The sequence below is a fragment of the Rousettus aegyptiacus genome, unplaced genomic scaffold, assembly GCF_014176215.1.
Source record: "Rousettus aegyptiacus isolate mRouAeg1 unplaced genomic scaffold, mRouAeg1.p scaffold_m13_p_1, whole genome shotgun sequence".
Classification (NCBI taxonomy): Eukaryota; Metazoa; Chordata; class Mammalia; order Chiroptera; family Pteropodidae; genus Rousettus; species Rousettus aegyptiacus.
Genome location: NW_023416284.1, coordinates 174435227 through 174459841, shown reverse-complemented (window position 1 = coordinate 174459841; position 24615 = coordinate 174435227). Strand labels below are relative to the sequence as shown.

General features: G+C 42.3%; 1 protein-coding gene across 6 annotated transcripts in view; it reads right to left on the bottom strand.

The window, feature by feature from the left end:
• Positions 1 to 1778: 1778 nt before the first annotated feature.
• PLEKHG1 (pleckstrin homology and RhoGEF domain containing G1) overlaps positions 1779 to 24615 on the bottom strand; it is a 192552-nt gene continuing 169715 nt past the window's right edge. For 4 of the 6 annotated variants that reach the window (XM_016149133.2, XM_016149135.2, XM_016149134.2 and 1 more), the window contains 6 exons: positions 20005 to 20038; positions 17773 to 17868; positions 16076 to 16114; positions 14877 to 14899; positions 9741 to 11382; positions 1879 to 2939 (listed from right to left, as the gene is read on the bottom strand). In XM_016149133.2, coding sequence (XP_016004619.2) covers positions 1879 to 2939; positions 9741 to 11382; positions 14877 to 14899; positions 16076 to 16114; positions 17773 to 17868; positions 20005 to 20038 — 2895 coding nt within the window. Of the gene's footprint in view, positions 2940 to 9703; positions 11383 to 14876; positions 14900 to 16075; positions 16115 to 17772; positions 17869 to 20004; positions 20039 to 24615 lie in introns of all 6 variants that reach the window. The other 2 variants (XM_016149131.2, XM_016149136.2) reach the window with 2 other exon arrangements.

The window sequence follows — 24615 nt, the reverse complement described above, 5'->3', positions numbered from 1 at the left end:
AGAAGAGTCAGCTAATGTTTTGCAAACACACAAATACCTCTAGCAAATCTAAGAATATACCTTCTTATAGCGCCTGTCTTCTCTGACATTGCATAATCTCGAAAACTCATGTTTAAAGAAAGGCAATGAAAAATATTTCCACAACCATTGCTATTCAACATGGACTTTGTTTTATAAACTATGAGAAGAAAAAATGCTGTAGAGAAACAAGAAACTAGGGTTATTTTTTTGCTATTTAAAAAGAAAAATGAATGCCTTAGGTACCTGTTTGTACAATAAGGATGGTCACAGTTTTGTTTTATAGCTGAGAGGCACAGGTCTTAAAAAGAGGAAAAGAATTATGGTAAGATGTCACTGACTCAAATCAATATCGTTGTTTGCCCTCAATAAAAAGCCCAGATCCCTTTACCCTATACATATTATTACATCTTTTAAAATGAAAACAGAGGATAGGGAAGGGGCCACAGAACGTAAAACTGCTTAAAATGAGAATACGAAAGCTAGGGTTTGAGAAGGGTGGTTGCACTGACTGGAGTCTTCAATCAAACAATATTTTTCTAAAGGAGCAACAAATCCACCTTCATTTTTTTCTTTACCTTCTTTCACCTTGTTTTCTACTCACAAGATATTGCTTTCGTTTCATAGTTTCCTTCCATTAAGAGTTTTATTCAACATAACAATAAACTGCTATTTAAAGACCATAATTACAACATAAAAGATGTTATGAGTCAGAACTTATTAACCAGAGATTCTGGTCTTTAATATTTCGCAAAAACAATGAAATAAGGCCCCATGTTGTGTCTAGTTAGGAAATATATTTATTTCATTGCAATCAAAGAAATTCTCCAGGTTATGATCAGGTCATTTGGTTGAGTACAAAACTCATGAAACTTCGTGTGAAAAACTGCTCTAGAAAAGGTAACTTTAAAGTGCTTTGTTTTATTTTTGCTTATGTTTTACTTTGCATCGATTAGAGATAGGCACAAGAAAAACTATTTCCCCATCCCTCATCCCCTTCAACTGAAATATGAGTAGATAGTCAAGCTGCTCCCAGATGTCAACCCAGCTTTTCCAATAGTTAAGTCGATTTGCATTGTCTTGCCCTTGGTTTTCTTTAAGTAATTGAGAGAATCATTCATTCGTCCCATTTCGTCATCATAAAATAAATGTGATGAGGAGCACATTCTCCAGGCCTTACCCAGGAATCCAAGTAAAGATTTGGCTTATAGAAAAGTGGTCCTGTTATATTCTAATTTCCAATACTTGTACAATTTCTGCATAGCAACGATCTGATGTAGGAATACCACCTTAAGAAACCCTAAAATGGGCACCATAGGCAATGCTCCAATTAGATATCTTTAGCTTAAGTTATTCTAGGGTCTTGCCACAAACAGAACAAAAATGTCAGATATAAGAATCATAATCCTTTAAATAGCTTTAGTTTCCTTTTTAAAACCTGTGGAAATGCCTCCTTTTGCTGTCTTCACTCCTAGGATAAAACTACTCATGGCTTCTGTATAATAAGAGGAATTTTGCATTTATTAAAGTCTGGGCACAATTACTGTTAAGATATGGGGAAAATATCATGGCCATCTTGTTAAAACAAATGAACAAAACACCTAGAAATTTTCAAGTAAGACTGACTTACATGAAACATGAAGACGACCAGCATCAGAAAACACAGATGCCAACATTGCCTACAGCATAATCTTGGCTAGATAATCAGCCTTTTCAAAAAGTTGTGCTGTGAAAGAAAGTAGATGTCACACCTCTGTTTATTACAAAATTGTTTTAATCCGGTACATACAAAACACCTCTCAGCATCTGTAATGTGTGAGCGTAAGAAGAAGTTAATTCAGGAAGTTACTGGTAAGAGCTTCAGGCAAAGCTGTTGGAACTGAGACACTGAAACTTTTCCCTCAGACTCTGGACAATGTTTTGCTGATTGGGAGACGGCCCCCTCCAGAGATAGTCATTCAGTTTGTCAGCATCGTTGTAGGGTGTCAGATAGGGTGAAACTCCAAGTTTGTCACTTACTGGCTTTTTGGGAGAGCATGGACTATTCAAAGAGTAAGATGTGTTGCCGCAGACACCATCGGAAAAGTCCGCATCCACAATCTTCGGGTCAGATTTCTTTCTACGACTGTGAGATAGCTCTAATTCCGACTCGTCTTCTTCTGACTTTATTTCCACATAGTCATCTTCGTCTCCTTCAGTCTCTTTGAAATTGGAAAAATAGTTCTGTGTAGCTATTTGGGCATTTAAAGGTAAATTTCTATTTACTACCAGAACTTTCTGTGAATCTTGGAGAGTGAGGTCTGAGCGTTTTTCAGTGCCCTGTTGACATGAGTCACTTATACCTGGTAGCGAAGCCTGGTGACTCTCACACCTTGAACTTTGGTGTAAAGATAGCAGTTGATTCCTTCCCATTTCATTAGGGTAGTTGATAGAGTCCACTGATTTGTTTATCAAGATTGAGGAAGATGACTGGGACCTGTTATAAGGCTGAGATTTAGTGCTGATACCTTTCCGACCCAAAGAGTTGTAAAGATGGCCTTGGCATGAACTGTCTTTGTTAGGTTGACTGACGACCACGCTGTGTCTCTGCACGGAGCCCAGCAGAGGATTGGAGGTTTGAAGAGAAGGCACGGAGCAAGCAGTGGACAATTGTCTTGGAGTACTTTTTGTATTGATCTCTAAAGTGGGATATTTTGGCTTTGAGTCTTTCTCTGGCTGGGGACAGAAATCTGCTAATTCCCCATTACTATAGGTTGAATGCAAAAGCCAATTCTCACTACTACGTTGAGCCTGAGAAGGTGATGTAGACCTGAGCTTGGAAGATTCTTGAGGGCTGGCCCAGCCATCTTTCTGAGTTTTAAAGGGAGTCTCTCTGAATACAATCTGGTCATACAGTTGGGAATACTCAGCAATCCTGGCACCTAGAAGGCAAAGATTGAAACGATAAATATACACAAGATTATTCCTACCTGAGAAGATTAAAAAATAAGAACATAACATTCCAACCTATTTTTAAAACTTAAAACAGTAGATAGGACTTTTAAGTTTGAGGACAACTCACGATTAAATACTAAGCAAGACAAACTAATAAAATAATCCATAGTTTAATAAAAAAAATTAAAATGCCACCTAAAAGGTTGTTTAATTTGATCTAATTCTGGATTATTTTATTTCAGCAGCAGGTCTGCAACTATTTCCTATTTGTAATGGGAATTTATAGTGTTGTTTAAAAGCACGAAAGTGTCAGTGCTAAAAATGGCACCACCCAAACAAGCAGGTCAGCACTAAACCCTGGTCAATGAAAAATAACTCAAGGAGTCGTCAAAAGAAGCATGACCACACCACCGTGTAATGGCTACCGCTGGCTTCTCACCAGTCTCGACTGCTCTCAGGCAGCTACTCCCAGAAGAGGCTGCTCTCTGCAGCTGTTTCTACACTTGTTTGCAGGCAGCCCTGCACTGCTTCTGTCTGGGGAGTCAATGTCTACAGGAGGTACTCCCTTCCAGTCCATCAAGGCCGCGTATGTTAATTGACCCACATCTCTTTTCCCATCCCCAAGAAGCTGGGCACGGAAGTCTGTGCTTCCAAGACATTCGGAATGTGCCATCTGTGAATATAATCAGTGATCTAGTGCTCCCCAGTAATGGTTCCACAACAGGATTTAACCATTACTTCCACGAAAGCTGTTGCCGTTTCAGATAAAGCTATGAGGCTCTTCTCTCTGCTCCACATCTGAGTACAGACTTTTCTAAAGACATTAGCAGAACCATGCTATGGATAGAGCATCCTTTGGGGCCAGGAATGATTTAAGAGAAAGAGAGAGCCCAGAGATGTGACTTTCAAGAGTAGGTCCCCCCGCTCTCCCCATTCGAGTACCCATACGACCAACCTAGATTCAGAGAATTCCACGCACCCTATAAATCGGACAGAACACATTTACACAATCTCGACAAAGGGAATCTATCCCATATATGATAACCAGCAAGGGACATTACATTTTCTTCTTCTTTGAGCTATTTATATTCTTTGTAACCTGTTGTTAGTAAATTATTTTTTTGAATTTAAATATTTAGTTCTGTTTCTACTCTTTCTTTTGAGTCTACCTTCTATGAGGACAGAAAACAACTGTTGTTCTGTATGCCTTTTAATTGCAAACCCCTCAAATTACTTGTCCCTGGTCCCCAAAATCAGGCTAAATAGTCTGTTTAACTTCTCATTGTAGATCCTAAATACAGATCCTTTAGGTTTTCAAGTCCAAAGTCCTTGGAAGGACAGAGATGATTAGTTTAGAATTTCTAGTAATAAGTACTTGAGCTAATACTCCTTAAAGGGCATAGTAACAACTCTCCATATCAATTAAGATTTGGCGGCCCTTTTAAGAGACAAAGTTTACATGGACACCAAGGTGCCCATGACAGCCACCTTAAAATCTATAATGTTTTGTTGACTCCAAAACCCAACCAAGGCCAGCTGGACCTTTACATAGCCATCGGTTAGCCGTCCCACCTGAAGGTCAGACAGTTCTGCCCAAGCCGTTCTCACCTACGCTATGGCTCTGAGTCTGATCCAATAGCTGAATCAGGAAGGCTCTGAGCTGTCACCAGTTTCCAAGAAAATGACAATTTTGAAAGCAGTGAGGGTTAATTAAAAGACCAGATGAACTACTGTGGTGCCCAAATTTAACTATAAAGTCTTGTAAGAACAATTAGAACATGGTAACCCAGATAATCTGAAGCCATGTATTATCCAAAATATTCACAGCATTTCCTACGCCTTTTTCTTCCTTATCACACGCTCCTTCCTTTGCTTAATAAAATTCCATTTACCTCTCAAAACCCTTCATAAGCCCTACCCACTTTCATGAATTCTTTTCTAACTGATCTCTCTTCTCTGGAAGTCTTAGGTACTTAGTGTGCGCCTATATATACTGTGTGCAAAAAATACTCGCTATTGGTTGTACGCTCATGCATGTACATGCACACATGCACATACACACTCTTGTGTTGCTAGTTATTTTATATGGGTTAGTTTATTATCCTACCTAGTCTATGTTGTTTTAATCTTGGAAACAATGCTCACAGAGCACCAAACATAATCATAGATAGAAATTGGTCTCAAAAACTACCTAAGTCTATGGCCATGCCGCTCTGAATGAGCTCAATCCCGTCTGATCTCAGAAGCGAAGCAGGGTCTGGTTAGTACTTGGATGGGAGACCACCTAGGAAGACTAGGTGCTTTAGGCATGAAAAAATAAAATAAAAAAAATAAAAATAAATAAAAGATTGTAAGCTGACAAGGTCCTTGCAATCTGTGAGGTCAACCAAGGGTTGCCTCTCCTAAACACACACAAACTACTTAATTATTCAGATAATTTTTGCATTGCCTCCTTTTGAGCACAGTGTTAAAAGAGATGTGCTTTTCCCAAGACCATACCCCTGAGTGGAAGGCAGCCTGGAAATCAGGGGCATAGCGGGAAAAGGGGAAGCATGAAGGTAGCCTTCAATTAAAATGTTCTCTATAGATAACTCTTAATGTGCACAGTTTCCCTTGGATAATAAAAACACTGGCCATTTATAAGTTTGGAATAAAAAGTATCTCGCAAATAGACAATATGTTGTCTGTATCTAAGTTTCTGCATTTTTTGTTTGTTTCTTGTTTTTTGTTTTTTGGTCTCAGTTTGACTTTCTAAGAGTCTATAACTTGTTTGATGCCAGTGTGAATGAGAGACAAGCTTCCAAAGCAACAGCTATGAGATTCCCTCAGCCAGCCATATAGGAAATAGCCATCCCAAGATCACACCTCTAGCCTAAAAAGCTCGGTATTAGCCAGCAGGATCCTTAGTTCTAGCATTAACAGTCTTTATAGAACATGCACATTATCATTATGTGACGATCCTAGAGCCGTTTCTGGTTTATTTCTCTTTTGTAAGTTTAAAAGGTGGAGACACCTAAAAATTTGACATGATCCTTACTGAGAGAAGTATGAAATACACTGTTTTCAAGACCGAGGAATAAAATCAGTGTTTCTGATGTTGCTTGAGATGTAGACCAAAGCATAAAATGTGATTCTGCCTTCCTTACTTTGCACAAGGAGGAAAATTTCTCAAGCTGGTATGGAGTTTTCTCCTATGAAAGACATCACCAAAAAAAAAGGGAACCCCGAGGTCTCCGTGGTCTCAAAGACTACCAGGAGTGAGGCCTGCTTGACCCAGATCGCCAGCATGCTACATCAGGCTCTGAAAGGCGGGAGCAGTGACTAGACCTGGTTGGGCGATTTCTAGGCGGAAATCTGCCCCGGGGCCTGTAGACCCCCGGGCTAGAGAGTTCAATAAAGGTGCTCGAGAGTTTCGGCAGGTGAATAGGGTGCTCCTCCTTCCGTACAGCACCGAGAGCAAGCTCCTGGAAAAGTGGCAAGGCCCATACGAAGAAGTCTGGAGAATCGGTCCATTCGATTACGACGTCCTGTGCCCAGATAAACAAGAGAGAGAAAAGGAGTCATCACGTCAACTAATTGAAAGCCTAGTGGGCACAGGAAGTGGTCTCGATCCACCCAGATTCCTCAGGTCCGAGAGATGGCCAGCCCTAGGGACAACTCCACTCTCAGAAGATGACTTGGGAGAGATCTTCCCCTCTTTGTGGGGAGAACGTCGATAGTAGCCTATCATGTCAAAAAAGGACCCAGACACAAAGCTGAGAAAAGATCCTATGCGATCCCAAGATGACACCAGTAGGGAAAACAAAAAGAACAAGCTGAAAGCAAAAAGAAGCAAAAGAAAATCTCAAATGGAAATCTATTTACACTTAGAAGGTGGACAACAAAGAAGACCATTCAAGGTAGCCGCAAGCCAAGCTGTAATGTTTCAGCATTGAAGGATAAGCTTCTGTCAAGGTGAGAGTTTTACATTTTAATGCATGGTCCACATTCAAAACAACCTGGCTCAGGTGACTACCACTTTTCAAAGGACAAAATCCATCATGATCAGAAACCTTGGTATACTTCCTCTCATTCTGAGGAGCCCTACCCCAGACTCAGTCAGTGGTTACACTGCCAACACACTACTGTTTCCCATGCCATCTGTGCCCCCAAAATAGTCCTTCTGTGCTGGAACTCTGTCACTTTTTCTTTATATAACAGCAAACCAGCTTAACAATGCTAGTGTTACAAAAGGGACATGAATTAATTCAAGCATATTACTGTAGGGAGAAAAATAGATGAGATCTAGTCTCTCTCACATTCATACAAAATAATTTTTTCACTTTTATTTGGGGAAAAAAAAAAGAACTCGAGGAAAGTCTATATAATCCTTTGGATATCAATCTCAGGGCTTCCCTGTCAAAAATTTTTACTGTATGATTAGCTCTAGGAAAGGGTAAAGCTTTAGGCAATTCTTAAATACCCTCTAACTTAAAAAAAAAAAAAATCCCTACAGAGTCTTGTCATGCAACTTGTGGATTCATTTAGGACTTGGAAATCCCTTTCTTATTCTCTAGTTTCTATGGAGATAAACCAATTTCATAGAAAGGAGGATAGAGGCATCAACCTGGCCAGTTGAGCCATGTTGCCATCAAGTAAAGTATCTGAATATGCCCTGATACTGAGCCATCTGATCTATTGCTGTTAGTTGTAGAACTGTCTCCTCTTACTTGATACTGAGGTGGTCTTTTGTCAGGAAATCTAAGGCAGGGAGCCTTTAAATGCAACTCAGAGGCCACACTGAATTTAAACGCTAATTCCTGGGCCTTGTCCCACAAATCTCTGGACGTGGAGGTGAAAGTCCCCTGGGCGAGAACCAGCGCCCTCAGAGTTTTTTCTTTCCATGACAATTGTGTACTTTATTCATGTCTAGGTTCTGCCATCAATATCAGCATTACGCTTTGTCATTCTCTAATTTAGCCACGGGATATGTACTTCTTTGTAACAGAGAACAAAGTCCAGCCATGAACATCACATTCCTTTATCCTTAAGCAGACCGATATCAGACCTGAGATTCTAGTTTAGTTCTGTCCCACAGAACTAAATTTTTTTGGCAGCATATATAAAAATACCAGATGAGATGGTATTAAATACGTTATAGGAGCTATTTAAAAAAACCAACTAGTAACCGAAATATGCGAGAGAACAACTGAGATAGAGTGAGAACAGCTAAAAACAAAACAAAACAAAAATGCAAAAAGGATCTTTTGTCTGTTAGGATGAGTAGGTAATTTTGCTGGGATTCTGGAGCAAAGAGCCATGCTATTCCCGCTTCCAAGACTTAAAAGCTTATGCGAGCTACTAACTCCTCCTAACACACTGATAACCAGGGAAAAGCTCTGGATGCCACAAGTTAAACTGATAGGTATTTTTCACAGTTCAGATTATATTAGAGAAAACTTCTGAAAACATCAGGTCTGTAGTGACAAGGTTCATTTCATGCACAAGAAAATCCTCTGAGACCAAATCACACCCCGACTCACTGGAGTGGGTGAAGCAGGGAGGGACAGCAATGACCTCCTCTGTGCTAGTTAACCCATTTCCCGTTTAGGAAAAAAAGTGCAGCTCGCTGCCAGCGTTAATGTAATTTTACATAAACAGGCTCTTTGAGGCTGAAGTACATCTGACTGGTTTTCAATGTGAAGATACAATATAAAAACTGCTCTTGGAGTTATTTCTAAACAGACCTTGTCTCTGATCCTAATGTAATAGAAATCTATACATATAAACCGGATTTATCAAGTGAGTCTTCGGCGAACAACTGTTTGAGAACGATGTTAACATCGCGTGCAGGAACGCTACATTTCCTAGGATTTGGCATTTTCAGCGATCGAGAATTACTATGTTTTGTAAATGGAAATTCCACTACTAAAACCAGAATGCTATAAATAGAATGATGTCATTTGTTTCCAAAGACTATCAATTTACTAGAGCAATGCGAAAATAATAATAAAAAGCGAGATATTTCGTGGCAAACTTTGGGGGTGAGGTTAGGACTGTAATCCGCGAGTTATCTCGGGGTAAACGCAAGCGCCCCTGGCAACTACTCGGCAAACAGGAAATGGGTTAAGGGAAGCAGAGGTTGCTACCCCCAACTATGCCTTTTGGGATAATGATTATTTCAGTAGGTTATTTTTAAGAAAAGAAAAGACTCAGGAAAAACCTTTGACCTTCCCCCTAACTGCCTAAAAGGAATTTAGATGGAGAACTTGCTCCAGCAGGGGAAATACCATTCAGATAACTACAGTTTAATATAAACCCATGTGTGATAGGCAGGGAAGCACCTCCCCAGAACCATTTGTTCAATGTCCTCTCTGAGCCCCATTGTTAAAGATGGCCCAGCAAACATTTATTTACCAAACATTTGCTTTCCTACGTCTTTGTCATCCTAAACCACACACCCTCTTCTCCTTAGCTCAGGACGGCATATACCCCTCAACTGCCCAATGTGGTCTTGGTTCTCGTATTCTTATGGCACCCCCAATTGTACATCTGTAATAAATTTTGGACATTTTTTTCCTGTCGATCTGTCTCGTGTTAATTTGACTATTAGCCCAGCCAGAAGCACTTAGAAAGATGGGAGGAAAATTGGTTTTTTGACAGCCCACATTAGTAAATCTGTGGTCTCACTCTGAGAGAATGAACATCTGAGTGGCAATGTTCTCCCGGTTTTAAGGACATTTAAAACCTGAATACCGCTCTCACGTCTTACTTTGAAGAAGGGAGCAAAGCAGTGTGGCGGAACGTACCGATGGCAGGCCCTCCTTGCTTTTTTTCTTCTAAGATGGCTGCCAGATCTTTGTGCACAGATTTATGCTGCTGGCTGGTTGCCGGCTGCTCCAACTCTGGGCTTTTCACTTTCAAAAGTTGGTTTGCCTTCTTGATCTTCTGACTGTATTGCCTAGCCATCATAAAAACCCTGCTCTTTGTCTTATCTGTGGCATCCATCCCGGCATCGGGGGTTTCCAGGTCTGTTTGGGACAGACTGCTGTTGGCCAAGTCATAGGGATTTTCCACAGGAGGGACTTCGCCGGCCAGAGAGAGCCGGCTGAGGCTCATGAAGGAGGCGTCCTTAGATATCAGGTCTCCGTCCAACGGGCAGCTGGCCCGGCTGCCTCTGCCAGGCCTGTCTTTCGGCGGCGTGAGGAAGGCATGGCTCTCGGGGAGCGAGAGCGTAGACGTGGCGTGCACAGCGTCTTTGCTCAGCTCGGGCGTGCTCTCGGAGTGCGGCCTCTCCTGCACGTCGTCCTTGCCAACGGGAAATGCTGCGAGGAGCCGGTCTCTAGCTTTGACCTCGTTCTTCTTGATGTAGTTTTCCAGGTCATTCCAGATTTCGTCTACTTCTTCGGACAGTTTATCAGATATAGACTTATCGGCTACAGACAAGTTACAGCTGAAGGAGTTATACAGCAAACTCAAGTAATCATCACTGTCAGAGGGGCCTTGGTGGGTCGGCGTTTCATCCTCGCTGAACTGGAGGCTATCCTGGGAGACGAAGGGCCTCAGGCTGTCACAGCACGCGAAGTCGGCTTCCAGACCTAGGAAGGTGCCCCTCTTGGAATGCTCCGGGCTGCCGCGTTTGCGGTCCAGGGAGGGCGGGTCTGGGAGCCCGATGGTGTCATAGATGTTTTCCTCCGCCGCCTCGAGTTCGTGTGCGCTTTGGTTTGGTGCCTCTCGACCTGCCGGAGCTCCAACTCCCTTTGTGTGCAGAAGGCTCTTCTCGTGGCTCACTTGCCCCTTCGAGAAGGCTAGCTCCGGGGTGCTCTTGGGGCGCACAGAGTCCCTGGCCGATTTGGGGGGAGTGAATTCAGCTTCTTCCCGTTTAGCGACCATCAGTTTTAAGTCCTCGTAACTTATGTTATCATAGACATGGTCTATATCATCAATAGTCAACTCTATAGATGACCCAAAGGGAGTCATTCTGTCCTGCCCTTCCATTTTAGGGTCATTCTGCAGCTCGCTTCGGGGACTGTACTGAGAGCCATCGCTAATTCTTATCTCGGGAGGGCACGTGTTGTTCTCCCCAGCACTGCTGGCCCGCCGAACAACCCTGTGGCCAGAGCCGGTGGTCTCTGTGGACTCGAGCTGTCCCATGTGCCAGCTGCAAGGGCGACTCGAAGAGCTCTCTTCACACAGTCTGGTAGAGTTCAATTCTGAAGAGGAAAAGGATGGCACGAACATCTGATAATCGTCTTCTTCGTCCTCGTTCTCCTGCGGGGACCGCCGACTGGGAAACAAGGCTTGCCTGATCTGGTGGTCTGTCCAGATGTTTCTGACGGTTCCACCCCCGCGAAGCACATTGAGGATGGCAGAACTGCTGGGCTGACTGTTCCTCTGGGCGGAAGATGGCACCGCTGAAGTCCCCTGGGGAGACGCTTCTTCTCTGGAAACCTGACGGGGATAGAAACATACTGACTGAGTTGCAGCACCATGGACACATCACTTACGACATTTTCCTGTATTTACACATTGCCTCTTCCACTAGACTGTAAAATTCTTAAAGAAAATGATTCGTCAACATTGTTGATTTTAACTGAGTTGAAATTCAGATTTTTGCAAAAGCATCAGAAAGGACAGGAGCCGGTATTTACTTAGAAACAGGCCGTTTGCAGATATTCTCCAAATTTAATGTTCACAATCACTCTGTGAGTTAGATATGATTGTACCAGTTTCACAGCAAGGAAATCTAGGCTCATGATGGATTCAGCAACTTGTCTCAGTAGCCAGGAGAAAGGCTAGGATGTAAACCCAGGTCTGAGTCCCAAATCCCTTACCCCAATGCAGAAAATCAGCTAAATATAGAAACCTCTTAAATACTTCAAATAATTTTGATGTACACTTGGCAAATACCATCATATGAATGAACATAGATAGTTGCCGAGGGCCGTCTGATTTCTATCTGGTTTCTGTTTGGGACTTCAGCCCTAGGGAATTTATTGTGGGTTTTTGGTGTACCAGAAGCCTCTGTCAGTGATCTGACTGCACATTCCAAGGGTGTCCCTCGGATCTACAGACCTGCCATGCACCTGACCAGCATTGCCCTGGTTTATAGGTTCCAGGCAAAGAGCCTTTGTTGCAGGAATGTAATTTAATCCACTATCCAGCTGGTGAAAATTTTACTTTCTTTCAAAATACACTTAATTAAGTAAAATTTAGATACATGTTAGGAAGTAAAATATGAGTGACATTAATGATAGCTAATCAAAGAAAACAATGGGGTCTTTTATAACTTGGAACCTTTCTTGATGGAGCTCTATTGTACAGGCTGGGAGTAGATTGCCCTCTGGGGCTTTCTGAAGGTATAAGGATTAGCTTCGAAAAGTTTATTTGAAAGGATTAAGACCAGTTCAAACTCATTAGTATCAGAGATGTATTTTCTGATCAAAACACTATAGTAACCTATTGGAAATGTCAAATTACCGAGGATTTTTTTCATTGCTTGTCAATGAAACTAGGATACATATTGCTTTGGAATATCTACCTGTCAATATGTCTGTCTGCCGGTCTATCAGGGAGGGAGGAGAAGAGCAGGGAGGGAGAGAATAAAATTTCATCCTGAATGTTATTTTTCTATTAAAAATTTAAACGTAAAATAAATCCAGTCAATCGTTTAATCTTTTGTTCACTTTTTTTTTTTCACACATAGTAAAACCATGGATCATTTGAGGCCTAGGAATAAATGAATACACACTCATATGAACATACGTGCACGCACGCGAATACATAGATAGTATTATATTTATGGCTCTTTTTTTCCTCCCCTTTATCCTTCAGTATCTCTTCCTTTCATTTCATTCAGACTGCACTGGTACAATGTTTTCAAAATAATGGGCACCCGGTAACTACATTTTATAAAATCCACAAGTTAGTATTTACCTACATCACGACAAAACATTTTGAAAGTGACAAAATGGTTTTGTGAAGAGCCGGAAGTAATCCCTTCTTAAAATCTTTCATTCCAGAAAAATTCCCAGACATGTTAGAAAATTAGGAAACCTGAATTATTAATATTAAAGCATAGTACTTTAAAGTAATTACATTTGAAATGCAGATAGCAGTATTTTGGAAGCTGACATTTTTCATCAAATAAATCATCATGAGAATTGAAAAAGTTCTTAGATTAAGGAATAATCATTATATGGAATGGACCTGACCTAGAAGCATGAGGTTTAGAGCCCTCAGTTTCACTGGAGCCATGATGAACATTTTTTTCCCTTTGTTTTCCCACATTCTCAGCATTATGGCCATTTAATAGATATTTAATGTGATATTTAAATCATATATAACATGATAATAGCTGTCATTTATGGAGCATTTGCTTTGTGCTGAGTACTGTAATAAGCCCTTTTAAAAACACTATCATATTTAATTTTTATAACAATGCCATAAATAGGAAACTAAGTCTTGGTAAGGTTAACAGTTGCCTCTATATAGTCATACAGCTTATAAGTGGAGAAATGGATTTGCATCCATGTCTTAATGCAAAGCTTCTATAAGCGCTTCTGCATATATACATATGTGTATTACATATACACACATGGCATTGGAATATATATAATATTAAGATGTTATTATATAACATGTCCTATTATAAACTCTTTAATCATTGGTGAACCTGTTCTCCTCGCATTTAGTATTTGTCCCTTACTGTTAGGAGATGGAATTTTACCACTAGGAAAAAAAATACATTGATACTTTATTGCTTTCTTGTCTTTAGATTTTCTAAGACTTAGCTATTCCCCATATGGAGACTTGGCTTAATAACTACGGTAGAAAGTTTCCAAGAAGCTCCTGAGATTGTATCTTTAGGACTGACAGAGTGATTCCCACACCCGGTACTGAGTGGGGCTTGGCTCTATGACCTTAGTTTGGCTAGCTCGAAGAGCAAATACCTCCCATAGCATTTGTTAATGAAAATATAGTAGGTTTAAAAAAAAATCAAAATCTCATGCCATATTTCAGGACAATGAACCAATTAATATTAATAAGTTTCAAAAGGTTCCAAACAAAAATATGTACTACCTGGATAAAAAATCTACATATCCAAATTTTAAGAAAAGTACTTACAGATAAGACTATGTCGATTTTTAGACATTTTATTGGGTTTAACAGGGTCTCTCTAGCGCTGTGCTAAGGAATTGTGCAAGTGGAATTGTGAGGAGAGAATTTCATAGTGACATAGAATGTTAAGCAAGCCACAATCAGTTCTCTAAGAATTATTCACTGAGACAATTGATCGGTAGCCATATTGGACGCTTTTTCCTCAGGTCAGGAGGCAGTATCTATTCATCATAGGTAATAAATCTGGATATATACGTCTTCCAATGCAGTATCTATTCATCATAGGTAATAAATCTGGATATATACGTCTTCCAATGGAGAATACCACTTTTATTCCACCTCTCCTGACCTTTTATCAGAGAATGAAAAACCAAAACTTGATAATAGTGAAGTTTCATTGTATGACATTTGATCTCGCCTCTTTTACCAGCAGCAGGACCATATTCTCAGAAGGGGATCTTTGTGGCTGAAGTCTAATGCTTTGAGAAGGAAGCAATACCTAGGATGCACGGGCCTGTCTTCCACGTGCAGAGGCACAGGCCAAGTGGAATGGACCAGGCTAGCACTGTGTGGGTTTGACATCCTAACCTTACAGTTTCTGAGGCAAGTGGTGGGGCAGAGGGAGGAAGAAATTATTGCCTTAGTTCTGAGAGATGACGCAGGAGAGGAGGTTGGTTATCAGGACAAGTCCTCACATAAATGTATGTCAAAACATAAAATAATTGTTTACACTTGGAGCACAGGCTAGGGCTGAGATATAGAAGGGGACCTGTACAAAGCGCCTACAGTAAACATTTCAAAATAAGAAATGTAATAGTGCTTACCTTTTGGATGTCTTGTGCTGTTTCTGAAAAAGAAAAGTTGTTTTTTTTTTTTTAAGTTTGATGATTAAAAATGTATCTCTCATAGGTAAACATTCATATTTTATAGAACTTTTAAATTTATTGTCCATAATTGAAGCCCAAGAAGCTTCTGGGCTCCTTGGACCTAATTTTCAGAAAACGACTCTCAGTTATCCTAGTTACATGTCCCATACTATTCGTAAAACAGCCTAAATGCATCTGACTGAAGCATCCTCCTTAATTGCTGAGGGCAACAGACCCATTCATGTTAATAAGTTTCAAAAGCTTCCCCCCAAAATATGTGTTATCTGAGAAAAAATTCACATGCCCTAAGCCACGAAAATCACTTCGACAGCAGACTATGATTCCGTTAAATTCTAAACATTTACTGGCCATAACTGAAAGATACAGCGTTTATCAACGGGGTCACCTTGGTGCCGTGCTAAGGGTTGGTACCCCTGGAACAGTGGGGAGAGACTGACAGAGCCACATCCTCCCAGATACCTTGATTATGTATGTGTCTCGTTTAAAAAAGTTGTTTAATTACAGAGCATATAAAGTAAAAATCCTGCCCTGGATTTTTGGGTGAGTACTTCTACACAGAAGTGTACATTGTAAAATTTGTAGAAGTGAAAAAGTGAAATCATTGGGTCACTGGGCAGATGCACATTTTAAATGTAAACTGGACATTACCAAATGTTGCTCCAAAAAGGTTGCAGAAATTTACACACCAAGAGTTTCAGAGTGCCTGTTTTTCTACATCTTTAGGCTAAACTAACAGCTCTGCCCTCCCCCCCCCCCGCGCCCCACCCCAACGCCAATCTCATTTAAATGTATGATTTTTCTGATAATTAATATGGGTGATCATTTACAAATTTTATTGGCAGGTTGTGTTTCGTTTATGAAACTGTCTAGTTATGTCCTCTGCCTTTTAAAAAGAGTCCTTTGTCTCTACTTTTTGATGTACAGGAGTTCCTTACATAATAAGGATATTAATTTTTTATGCCTGTTATCTATATTGCAAACATTTTTATGTCATTTAGCTTTACAATTTATAATGGGGCACTATTACTTATAGAAGAAGTTAATCCAATCTGTCAATCTGCTATCATCTGGTATTTATCTTTTAATGAATGGTTTGACTTAGTGGATAAGAATGAAAAAAGACTTTTAGGACTTACCACTGGTCTTCAAAATTTTATGTGATCTTGAGGAAGGTTCTGGGAAGAAAAAAAGGCCAGAATCATTTGCACCAAATAAAGTTTTTTTTTTTTAATTTTATAAATGACTGTTACTTTATGAGCAAATCAACTGAGCTCTAGAAAATTTCTATCAAATTTACCTAAATCCCCATTGCTTAGAGACACTTAGCAGCTGGACAGCCACCTTAGTGAAATTGTAAGATAAACATTCAGCCGTGCGATCGGGAGTCACGTATCAGAAAACCAACCCTATCAACCCGTAGAGCAATTTCCTTAGCTCCGAGAGAAGAATTTCCTGTAAGCCGGTAAGTTCATTTCTATATGCTCATGCTGGAGCCCTGGCCCAAGCCTCAGACCTCAAATGCCAACCGCCAGTCTGACATCTCCCCAACATGCCCACAGAGCTGCAAACCCGACATGTCTCAGTCTCAGCTCAGCTGTCTCCCCGCACATCTGCTTCTTCATCTGCACCTCTGATCTTGGTTGTTACTGACATGACCCTGCAAAGCTATCGGTCAGGGCATCCTTCGAAACTCCTGTTTTCGTCCATCACAGCCTTATGGAATCCCAGCCACCGCTGTCTCAATCCGGCCTTCGCCAGAGGGTCTCCCTGCCTACTTCGTTTTCCACATTGAGCCTGAACTTTCTTTTTAAAAGGCAAGTATCTCTTTGCTTCAATCCTTCCATAGCTTACGGGATCACGTTCAGACCCTCTGTGTGGCTTACTTGCTTTCCGTGATCGGGCCCCTCCCTCTCGGTATCTCCAGCCTCATCTCCATTCCACCTTCGCACCTCCACCCCCAGCTCCATCCCACGTTCCAGCCAAGCAGAATAACTGGCAATAGGTGTCCTGTCCAAGGGATGCTGGCTCAAGTCCCAGGACCTCAGCATGTGCTATTTCCACCACATCTGCCTCTTCGGCCCCCAGATGACATCTGGGCTACCTCTTCTCTGTGAAGCCTTCTTTCTCCTTTGTCTTTCCACGCTTCTCCATTCAGCTCTATGACAGCTTCATCATATGGATGGTATTCAGTCACTTTTTTTTTTTTGACTCTCCCACCAGACTATGAATTTCTCGCAAGTAGGAATCACATGTATTATTTATTCTTGCATTCCCGGTCCTTAGCATAGTATTAGGCAGACACTCAATAGATACTGATTCGAACGAAAAAAATAAATATCTGAGGGCTAAGAGAATACTACATGAAGTCTGTTTCAGCAACTATATGTTAAAATTTTAGGTTTGCATCATCTTTCCTTTGTGTTATTTATAGCAGCGGTCCCCGACCTCTTTTGGCACTGGGGACCGGATGAGAATCTAATGCCTGATGCTCCGAGGTGGAGCTGAGGTGGTGGTGCTAGTGCAGGAGAGGGGCTGCGGACACGGACTAGCGATAGCACACGGGGGACAAGCAGCCGCGTGCCAGCGGCAAGACGCTACGCAAAGCAGAGTTACTGGGTCAATATGTGTTACGTCCACCGGAAAACAGAGAGTTAAGCAGAAAAGAGTCTTAGAATAAAAAGCATGAAAGTCCCATCTTCATGCAGCCTCAAGTGCGTTCACATTGGCCGTGGGCCCCAACACCAGAAATAAAATGCCTTTTTGTCAGACCGAAAGGGACCTTCAGTACTAGTCCCCCACCCTTACTAAATTGTGATTACAACATCCTACGTACCAGATTTTCTTCTCAGCCGATAAGGAGCAGAACCATCTTTGGAACTGCAAAGTGCTTTCGTCTCTCCCTCGGGACTGTAAGAGAAGCCTGGATAATCTGTAAAGGGAACCACCGCATCTGCGCGTGAGAACGAGGCATTCGGCGACTTTTCGGAATACGGGTACGACCTGCGTATACTTTCTTGCCTTAGACGTGGTATCTCTCCTTCCGCAACTGGGGCTGAATATGTATCTCAGGACTTTGTTTACACTGGGACTTTTAGGAGTGAGTTAGAAAGTTAAGAGCATCCATCACCCCCACCCCACCTCACTCTTTCCCTCTCTCTTCTCTCTCTTTCTCTCCTGCCACTCAGAAACATTTGCAACTCTATGACCCACTGAGGTCAAAAAATGCCATTAAAATCAAAGTCTCTTCAGCTGACCTTGTTGCCAAGGCCTCTGACAGACAGCGGTGATGCACCACCACGGACGGCCTGTCAGGATAAAAGCATGTGGAGAATTCCCTGAGGCATCTGTGCCCAGCGTGATGGTGGAGGGTGTGGAGCCTTTCCTGTCCCTAGGGGAGCTGTCCCCAGTGCAGTGACTCTTAATATAAGTCTAGACATTGCTCCCGTGAACATCTGATGGAGGGTTTAGGTTCTCTTACCAGAAAAGGGCTTTTCATGTAATTTCACAGTTTATATCTTTCTACCCCGTCTGAGGGGTACACAGATTTTGAGGTAAGAACACCTGGTTTAGTCTGAAAGCACCGAAGCATGTACCATGTTCATCTGTACACCAAAGCCCGAGGGAAATGATTTTAGGACAGAACTGTAAGCCGATGTTCTTCACATTGGGATTAAGGCTCTTCGAGGGTGGCTAAAGTTCGAGAGAGTTTTGAGGGTTGTAAAGACCACATATGCTTCTCCAATGTCAGTGGCAAAGGTATAGAAATGAGGTCATTTGGTGCAATGGACTGGCCCATTCTGTTCACACTCAGCCAAGACTAAAGTCAGGGTAGGGCAAACGACATTCCTTTCCTAGGCAGGGCTGCTCTGGCCTATATCCTGGGTCTGGAAGACAGACACGTGGTGCCAATTAGTGGCTTGAAATTATTCTGCGAACCGTCAAATCTTAATGGTGTCCAAGAGCCAGCCCGAAGCCTGGGAATAGGTAAATCGTTTTGTTGAATGGAGCCTGTCACAGTAAGAGTTGGCCTCTCCAGATCTTGTCTTTTTTCATCTTTCTTCCTAATTCTCACATGCCCACCCATGCATGACCTCGCCTTCTCTTCAGAGTCTTTTTATAAACAAATACAAACAAACAAACAAACAAACTGAGGGGTTGCCAGTGAGTAAAGTGTGGGGATTTCGAGACTGCGGGACAGTGAGCCCCAGCCTAGCGTCCTGGTGGGACAGGCAGCATCACCCCTCAGGATCTGCTGGACGTGAAAGGGGGACTCTCAGCCACCGGGGTGGGGGGTCATGGGGTGGGGAGACACTCATTTTCCTGCTTCGGGAATGTTTCTTTTTTCTTCTGGAGCATGAACAGCCAGCATGTTGGAGGGTACGTTAACCAGTGTTTGCTCTTGGGGAAAGATTTTTCAAAAGCAAGTTATTTTGAAAGTTTTAAGTGAAAAGTTCCAGACCTGGTTGTCAGTTTTTAAAGTCCTTTCTCTTTTTATTCCACCTAATCTGGGAAGTAACACAGGTGTGATAAGTGCTATTGAACAAGGTCTTACTTTATAGGAAAGACCTCACTTACGGTTACTCTCTGCCTGCTTGTAGAAGCCTAGAAACACAATCACACATGCAGGGCAGCTTTTAATTTTTAAACCTGTGCTACATCAGGACAACCAATATCCACCTAGTTAGAATGATTCTTGCTGATGATCAACACAGCTTTTCCATCTATAAGTGAGGTGGGAAATGCACTGCAGGGCCTTAATTGGTGGTGGTGGTAGAGGTGGGGTAACAGTTGACCCCGGAAGCGTATCTTACATTGCTAGTTGATACAGAGACCTAGATAGGCGGCCAGCCATCAGGCGATTCACAGATAAAGCAGGAGAAATCAATGTAGGAACAAATGTTTCAAGAAGGGATGATACTGTTTGCTGACTCTGTTCCTTAAAACAATGAATAGTGAATAGAGAGCTGCTACTTTCTCACAACTGGCATTTTTATAAACATTAAGATAGAAAATATGATCCATACAAGTAGACAATGAAATTTCAACTCGTGTTAAGAAAACTTACGAATGGCATCCATTTCAAGTATTGCTTGCTTGGCCTGGAAGAAAAAAAGTGTAGCTGTAAGTGCAATTATTGTTTTTTGTTCTGCTTTATACTACCATTCCTAATATGGGTCTGATTCCACCAGAATAAGTGGTTTCTAAAAAGCTTGAAACAAACTCGGTACTTCGTTTAGGCATTAACACATAGTCCAAGGGATTCAAATAGATGAGCGCCCTCAAGAGGGGTGTAGATGTGCATAATGGAAGCCTACACCCCCACCTGGAAAGAAGGGAGGGAGGGAGAGGGTGAGGGTGGAAGACGCAGGGAGGGCAGAGGAGGAATGGAGAAAGAAAGGGAGAAAGAGAGAGAAGGTGCGGGAGGGAAGATGGGAGTGAGAGAGAAAGAAACTCTCCTTAAAGATTCCAAAACCTGGCTAACCATTAGCATCTGTTGGTCACCGTATGAAATGCGGCTTCCCCATACTCAACTCTGACCTACTGAACGAAAAGCTCGAGGGACAGAGCCCAGGATTTACGCGACTGGCCCTCCCCGCATCATGAAGGGCTTCTAACTATTTCACGTTGATTGCAAAAAAAACGGTTGCCGGAAGTTTCCTGTTTTCCTCTCCTGGCTCCCTGGAGCACCCCTGCACCTCCCATCTTTTTGTGTGCCCAGAGGGGGAGAAACAGCTGCGCGGTGTGGGGGAAGGGCTCTGAAGGATGAGTTTAGGGACCCGGCTCTGGCACTTATCCAGGTGGGGGTGCTCTCACATCCCTTACTCCCTCAGCCCTAAGATGATAGGATAGGATCCACCTTCGAGAGTTGCTGCTAGGACTAAATGACAGGTACTCAACCCCGAGTTAGTTACCGCCCACGCCCCAAAGGATTGGGCCTGATGACCTTGACTCTTCCTTCCTGGTACACTGACTTCTTCTCACCTCAGATTAAACCTTCTGAAGGTTAATGCGTTGAGCCAACAATTGTTATTGTTGCCACATACTATTAATGTTTAAGGGAATATAAAACAAAATAAGTTAATTGCCCTAACAAGAATCATTTTGCCTGAGGATTCAAAAAAGAAAATAATTAGTTTGGGTAGCCTTTCTTGCTCCTTTAAGATAATTTTCATTTTTTAAGGGCAGTATAACTGAACCTACAAACATTATGCTAAAAATAACATCAAAAATTAATTTAGTTGTATTTTGCCACAATTTGTGGTATCACAGTAAAAATAATTAGGCTAAGTGGCAACCATATTTAGTTTAAAAAGGTGAGGGGTAAAAGAAAAGTCTTGAGGCCGTCACATAATTTTGAGAAAACAAATGCTTGGGATTTTATAACACTGATATCTTTATCAGACATTCAGACTTCGAGATTACTAGTTGGAATTAATTTCAAACACAAACAGTTCCACTTCTGTGAAGTGCATTTGCAGAACCATGCGGATATATAAAATGCAAAAGTCTCTACCTGTACTTTAATTCTCAGTTAATCTGGATGAGAGTTAGTTTATATACCACGTATAAGAACAAATAATCAGACTATATGAGTAGGCCACCAAGAACTTTTCTGGTATCAATAAACTTGACTTTGACAACTTGGTTTTGTTTTGTTTTGTTTTGTTTTGTTTTGTTTTGTTTTGTTTTGTTTTTCCGGTCTTAACATTTAATTTCCCAAAGTACGATTCCCACATTTCTCACTAGGAGTCAGTCAGGGACCGTGATTGAATTAGAGAGGGCTGGCAGAAGGTTGGGAGAAGCTACGCTTAATGCACTTCCAACGGCAACGTTAATATTAATAGACCAGTGATACCTTTTTTGATGTTTAAAAAACTCCCCATCATGAATTTCTTTTAAATAATAAGAATAAATAGATTTTGGAAGCTTTTTTTTTTTAAAAAAATTAAGAAATGATCAAGAAAAGAAGTGAAAAGTTCGACTTAATAATCCTGCGTATATAAAAGATAAAATCATTATAACATCATAGTGGATAAAGTATATTAAATAAGTGTGTTTTCATTGCCCTTGGGAACAATGTGGTTAAGACTTGCTCTTTGGAGCCAGACAGATGTGGGTTTGAATCTAGGCTTGGTCGCGTTCTAGCTGTGTATATGAACTTGGGCAATTTACTTTAAGTCTTTGAGCCTCCATTTTTATTTCTATAGAATGGGGAGAATAAGGCTTTTGGCAAAAGGTGTTTTGCATTAGCTAAAATGAGAATATAAAGTTCTTAGCACAGTGTATGAATGCTCAAGAAGGTGTAACTGAAAAAAAATAATGTTTAAATTCTAAAAGCATCAGGACATTAGATTAAAAAGTACAATTCTATTGTGTTATATTAACCATTCTAACACATAAGGGGAAAACTGCCTGGAATCCACACACCTAGCGTGGGAGAAAGAGAACAGGTAGGTAAACTAGTCTTGTTTTGTAATGGACTATAATTGCCTTTTGGAATCCCTCTGGTAATTTTGATTTTCCAGTAGACAGGTAAACAATAGGTGAGGCATATCAAAGACACTTTGCCTTTGCTCAGAAGGGCATTTCAAGGCACAGGGCCAGCAACTAAATGACTAACAATGAAGAAAATGCTCACCTCTCTGCGTGAGCTACCTGAAGCCTCTCTCATGAAAACGCCCTGATGAAATGAGACTCATGGTTCAGTCAAAGCACACACCTGTGCACGTTCATTTCCTGGGTGCAGAATCATGGCTGACAGCCTCTGAGAACATGCTCCAGATGCTTTTCGAGATATACAAAGAGCAAAAGAGACTCTCCTTTCTCAGAAGTCTCAGCTCTCCTGATTTTCCACCCAGTTCTGCTCTCACGAGCATCATCCTCTTCTCTGCCCACATCACTCCTCCAGCCCTGGCGTGGACCATTTCGCCATCCATGTGGATAATGCCTGCTCACCCACACCTTAATTAGTTCCTTGTCGCCTTCTCTCTGAAAACATTGTCCTCTGCTCTAGAACAGCAACACACAACCATAGCCACCCCCAGAACCTTGTCGGTCATCCAGACCTGCTCTACCTCTGAGGCGGAGCTCAAAGCTCCCTCCCTCAACTACAGATTTCTGTATTTCCCTGTCCCCACCTTTAACTCCTGCCGAACCAGTTCTCTGACCTTGCAAGAGTCCCAATCCTTCAACTCATGCCTATTTTCCCAGTTGGTTTCACTCTCCACTCAGCTTGGAAATCCTGCTCAATCACGGCCATCTGGGCTGACGAGCACCCCACCCTCCCTAGCGCTGTTAAGCGCCCCACTCTTGGCTCGGCCCACCCTCACCCCTGGGGAACCCACATGGGCTGTGGTTCCTCAACACTAGCTTCTGAGGCGCCAAGCAGATTCTAAGATAACCTCATCGCACTGATTCACGGTGGCCAGCCTCGGTAGGGTCTGGGATGCCTTTCATGGGATCCTGTGGTCATCCTCGCTGACTCTCTGGTCCATGCTCTTTAACAAGTGTTCTGTACCTTTCCACTGTCCCTCAGGCACCCAACCCCATCTGTACTTCACTCACTCACTAGAGGACATTACCACTGACTGCAACGAAATCAAACCCTTCATCTTCCCTCAAATCCACCTCAGCATTTCTCTCTCCTCTCTGAGTTTTCTTCTCTTGGCTCAGGGAAGGTGTTTGACCCTTTGTGAAACTATTCCCTAGACCTGTGCTTTTGATCGCATCCTGCCATGTCCCCAGGGCTGAATTCCAAGGAGCAGCCCACCTCTTACCTGTACTGTCTCCTGCTTCCCTGTCTCAGCCTAGCTGTGCCCATAGCATTCTCCTCCCTGTCAAAGCATCTTGCTTTGCTCTTACCTCTTCTCAAACTACTCTGAACTTTGTCTTTTCTAAACTTTTCTGAACTTTGCTTTAAAAAGGTCTACGCCCAGTCTGTTCCTATTTCTCCCTTTCTCGTCAACCCACTGCAATCTCTCCCTTACCTCTTAGAAGGAAGGCAAAGCTAGTATCTACTTTCCTGTTTGAGTCCGTTTTGACAACTCTGCCGCATCTGAGGCTGTCACTCCACTTCCTCTCTTTGAGATTCTCTCCTCCCTGTGTTACTCCACGTTTCTCCTCCTGTTTTCCTAGCACCAAACCGCTACTCTTCCTTTGGTTGTTCTCCACGTCCCCCACCCCCTTGCAGATCCCTTAGATATGGTGATTCCTGAGGGTTCTTTCCTTTGCACATTGTTACGGGCCCTCCTATAACACCCCAGGACTTCAGTTACTGTCTGTGTGTGGAAAGTCTCCCAATGCTCAGCTCCCAAGACCTGAATTTCCACCTGCAGCTTCCCCGCCCCTGCGCATGTCTCAAGGCTGCACCCTCCCGACCCGACCGGTTCCTCCCCTCTGCAGCCTACCTTGGAACTCACCGCATCAGCCTCTTGGCGCGGCTCCTGACTCATCCCTGACTTTTAATTCTCTCTCTCCTCCTGCACTTCGTGGGCAAACGCCTGTTCCCTCTGCCTCTGCGACGGGTTCCGCGTGCGCTCCCCCTCGTAGGCTGTGGCTCCCTGGCAGTGCTCCCTGACCTCTCTGCTCAACCGACCGTTGTGGTGGCTTGCTAATTCCTCTCCCGCCTCCAGTCTCACTCCTACAACTCATCTGTCACGCTGTCCCCAAAGTTACT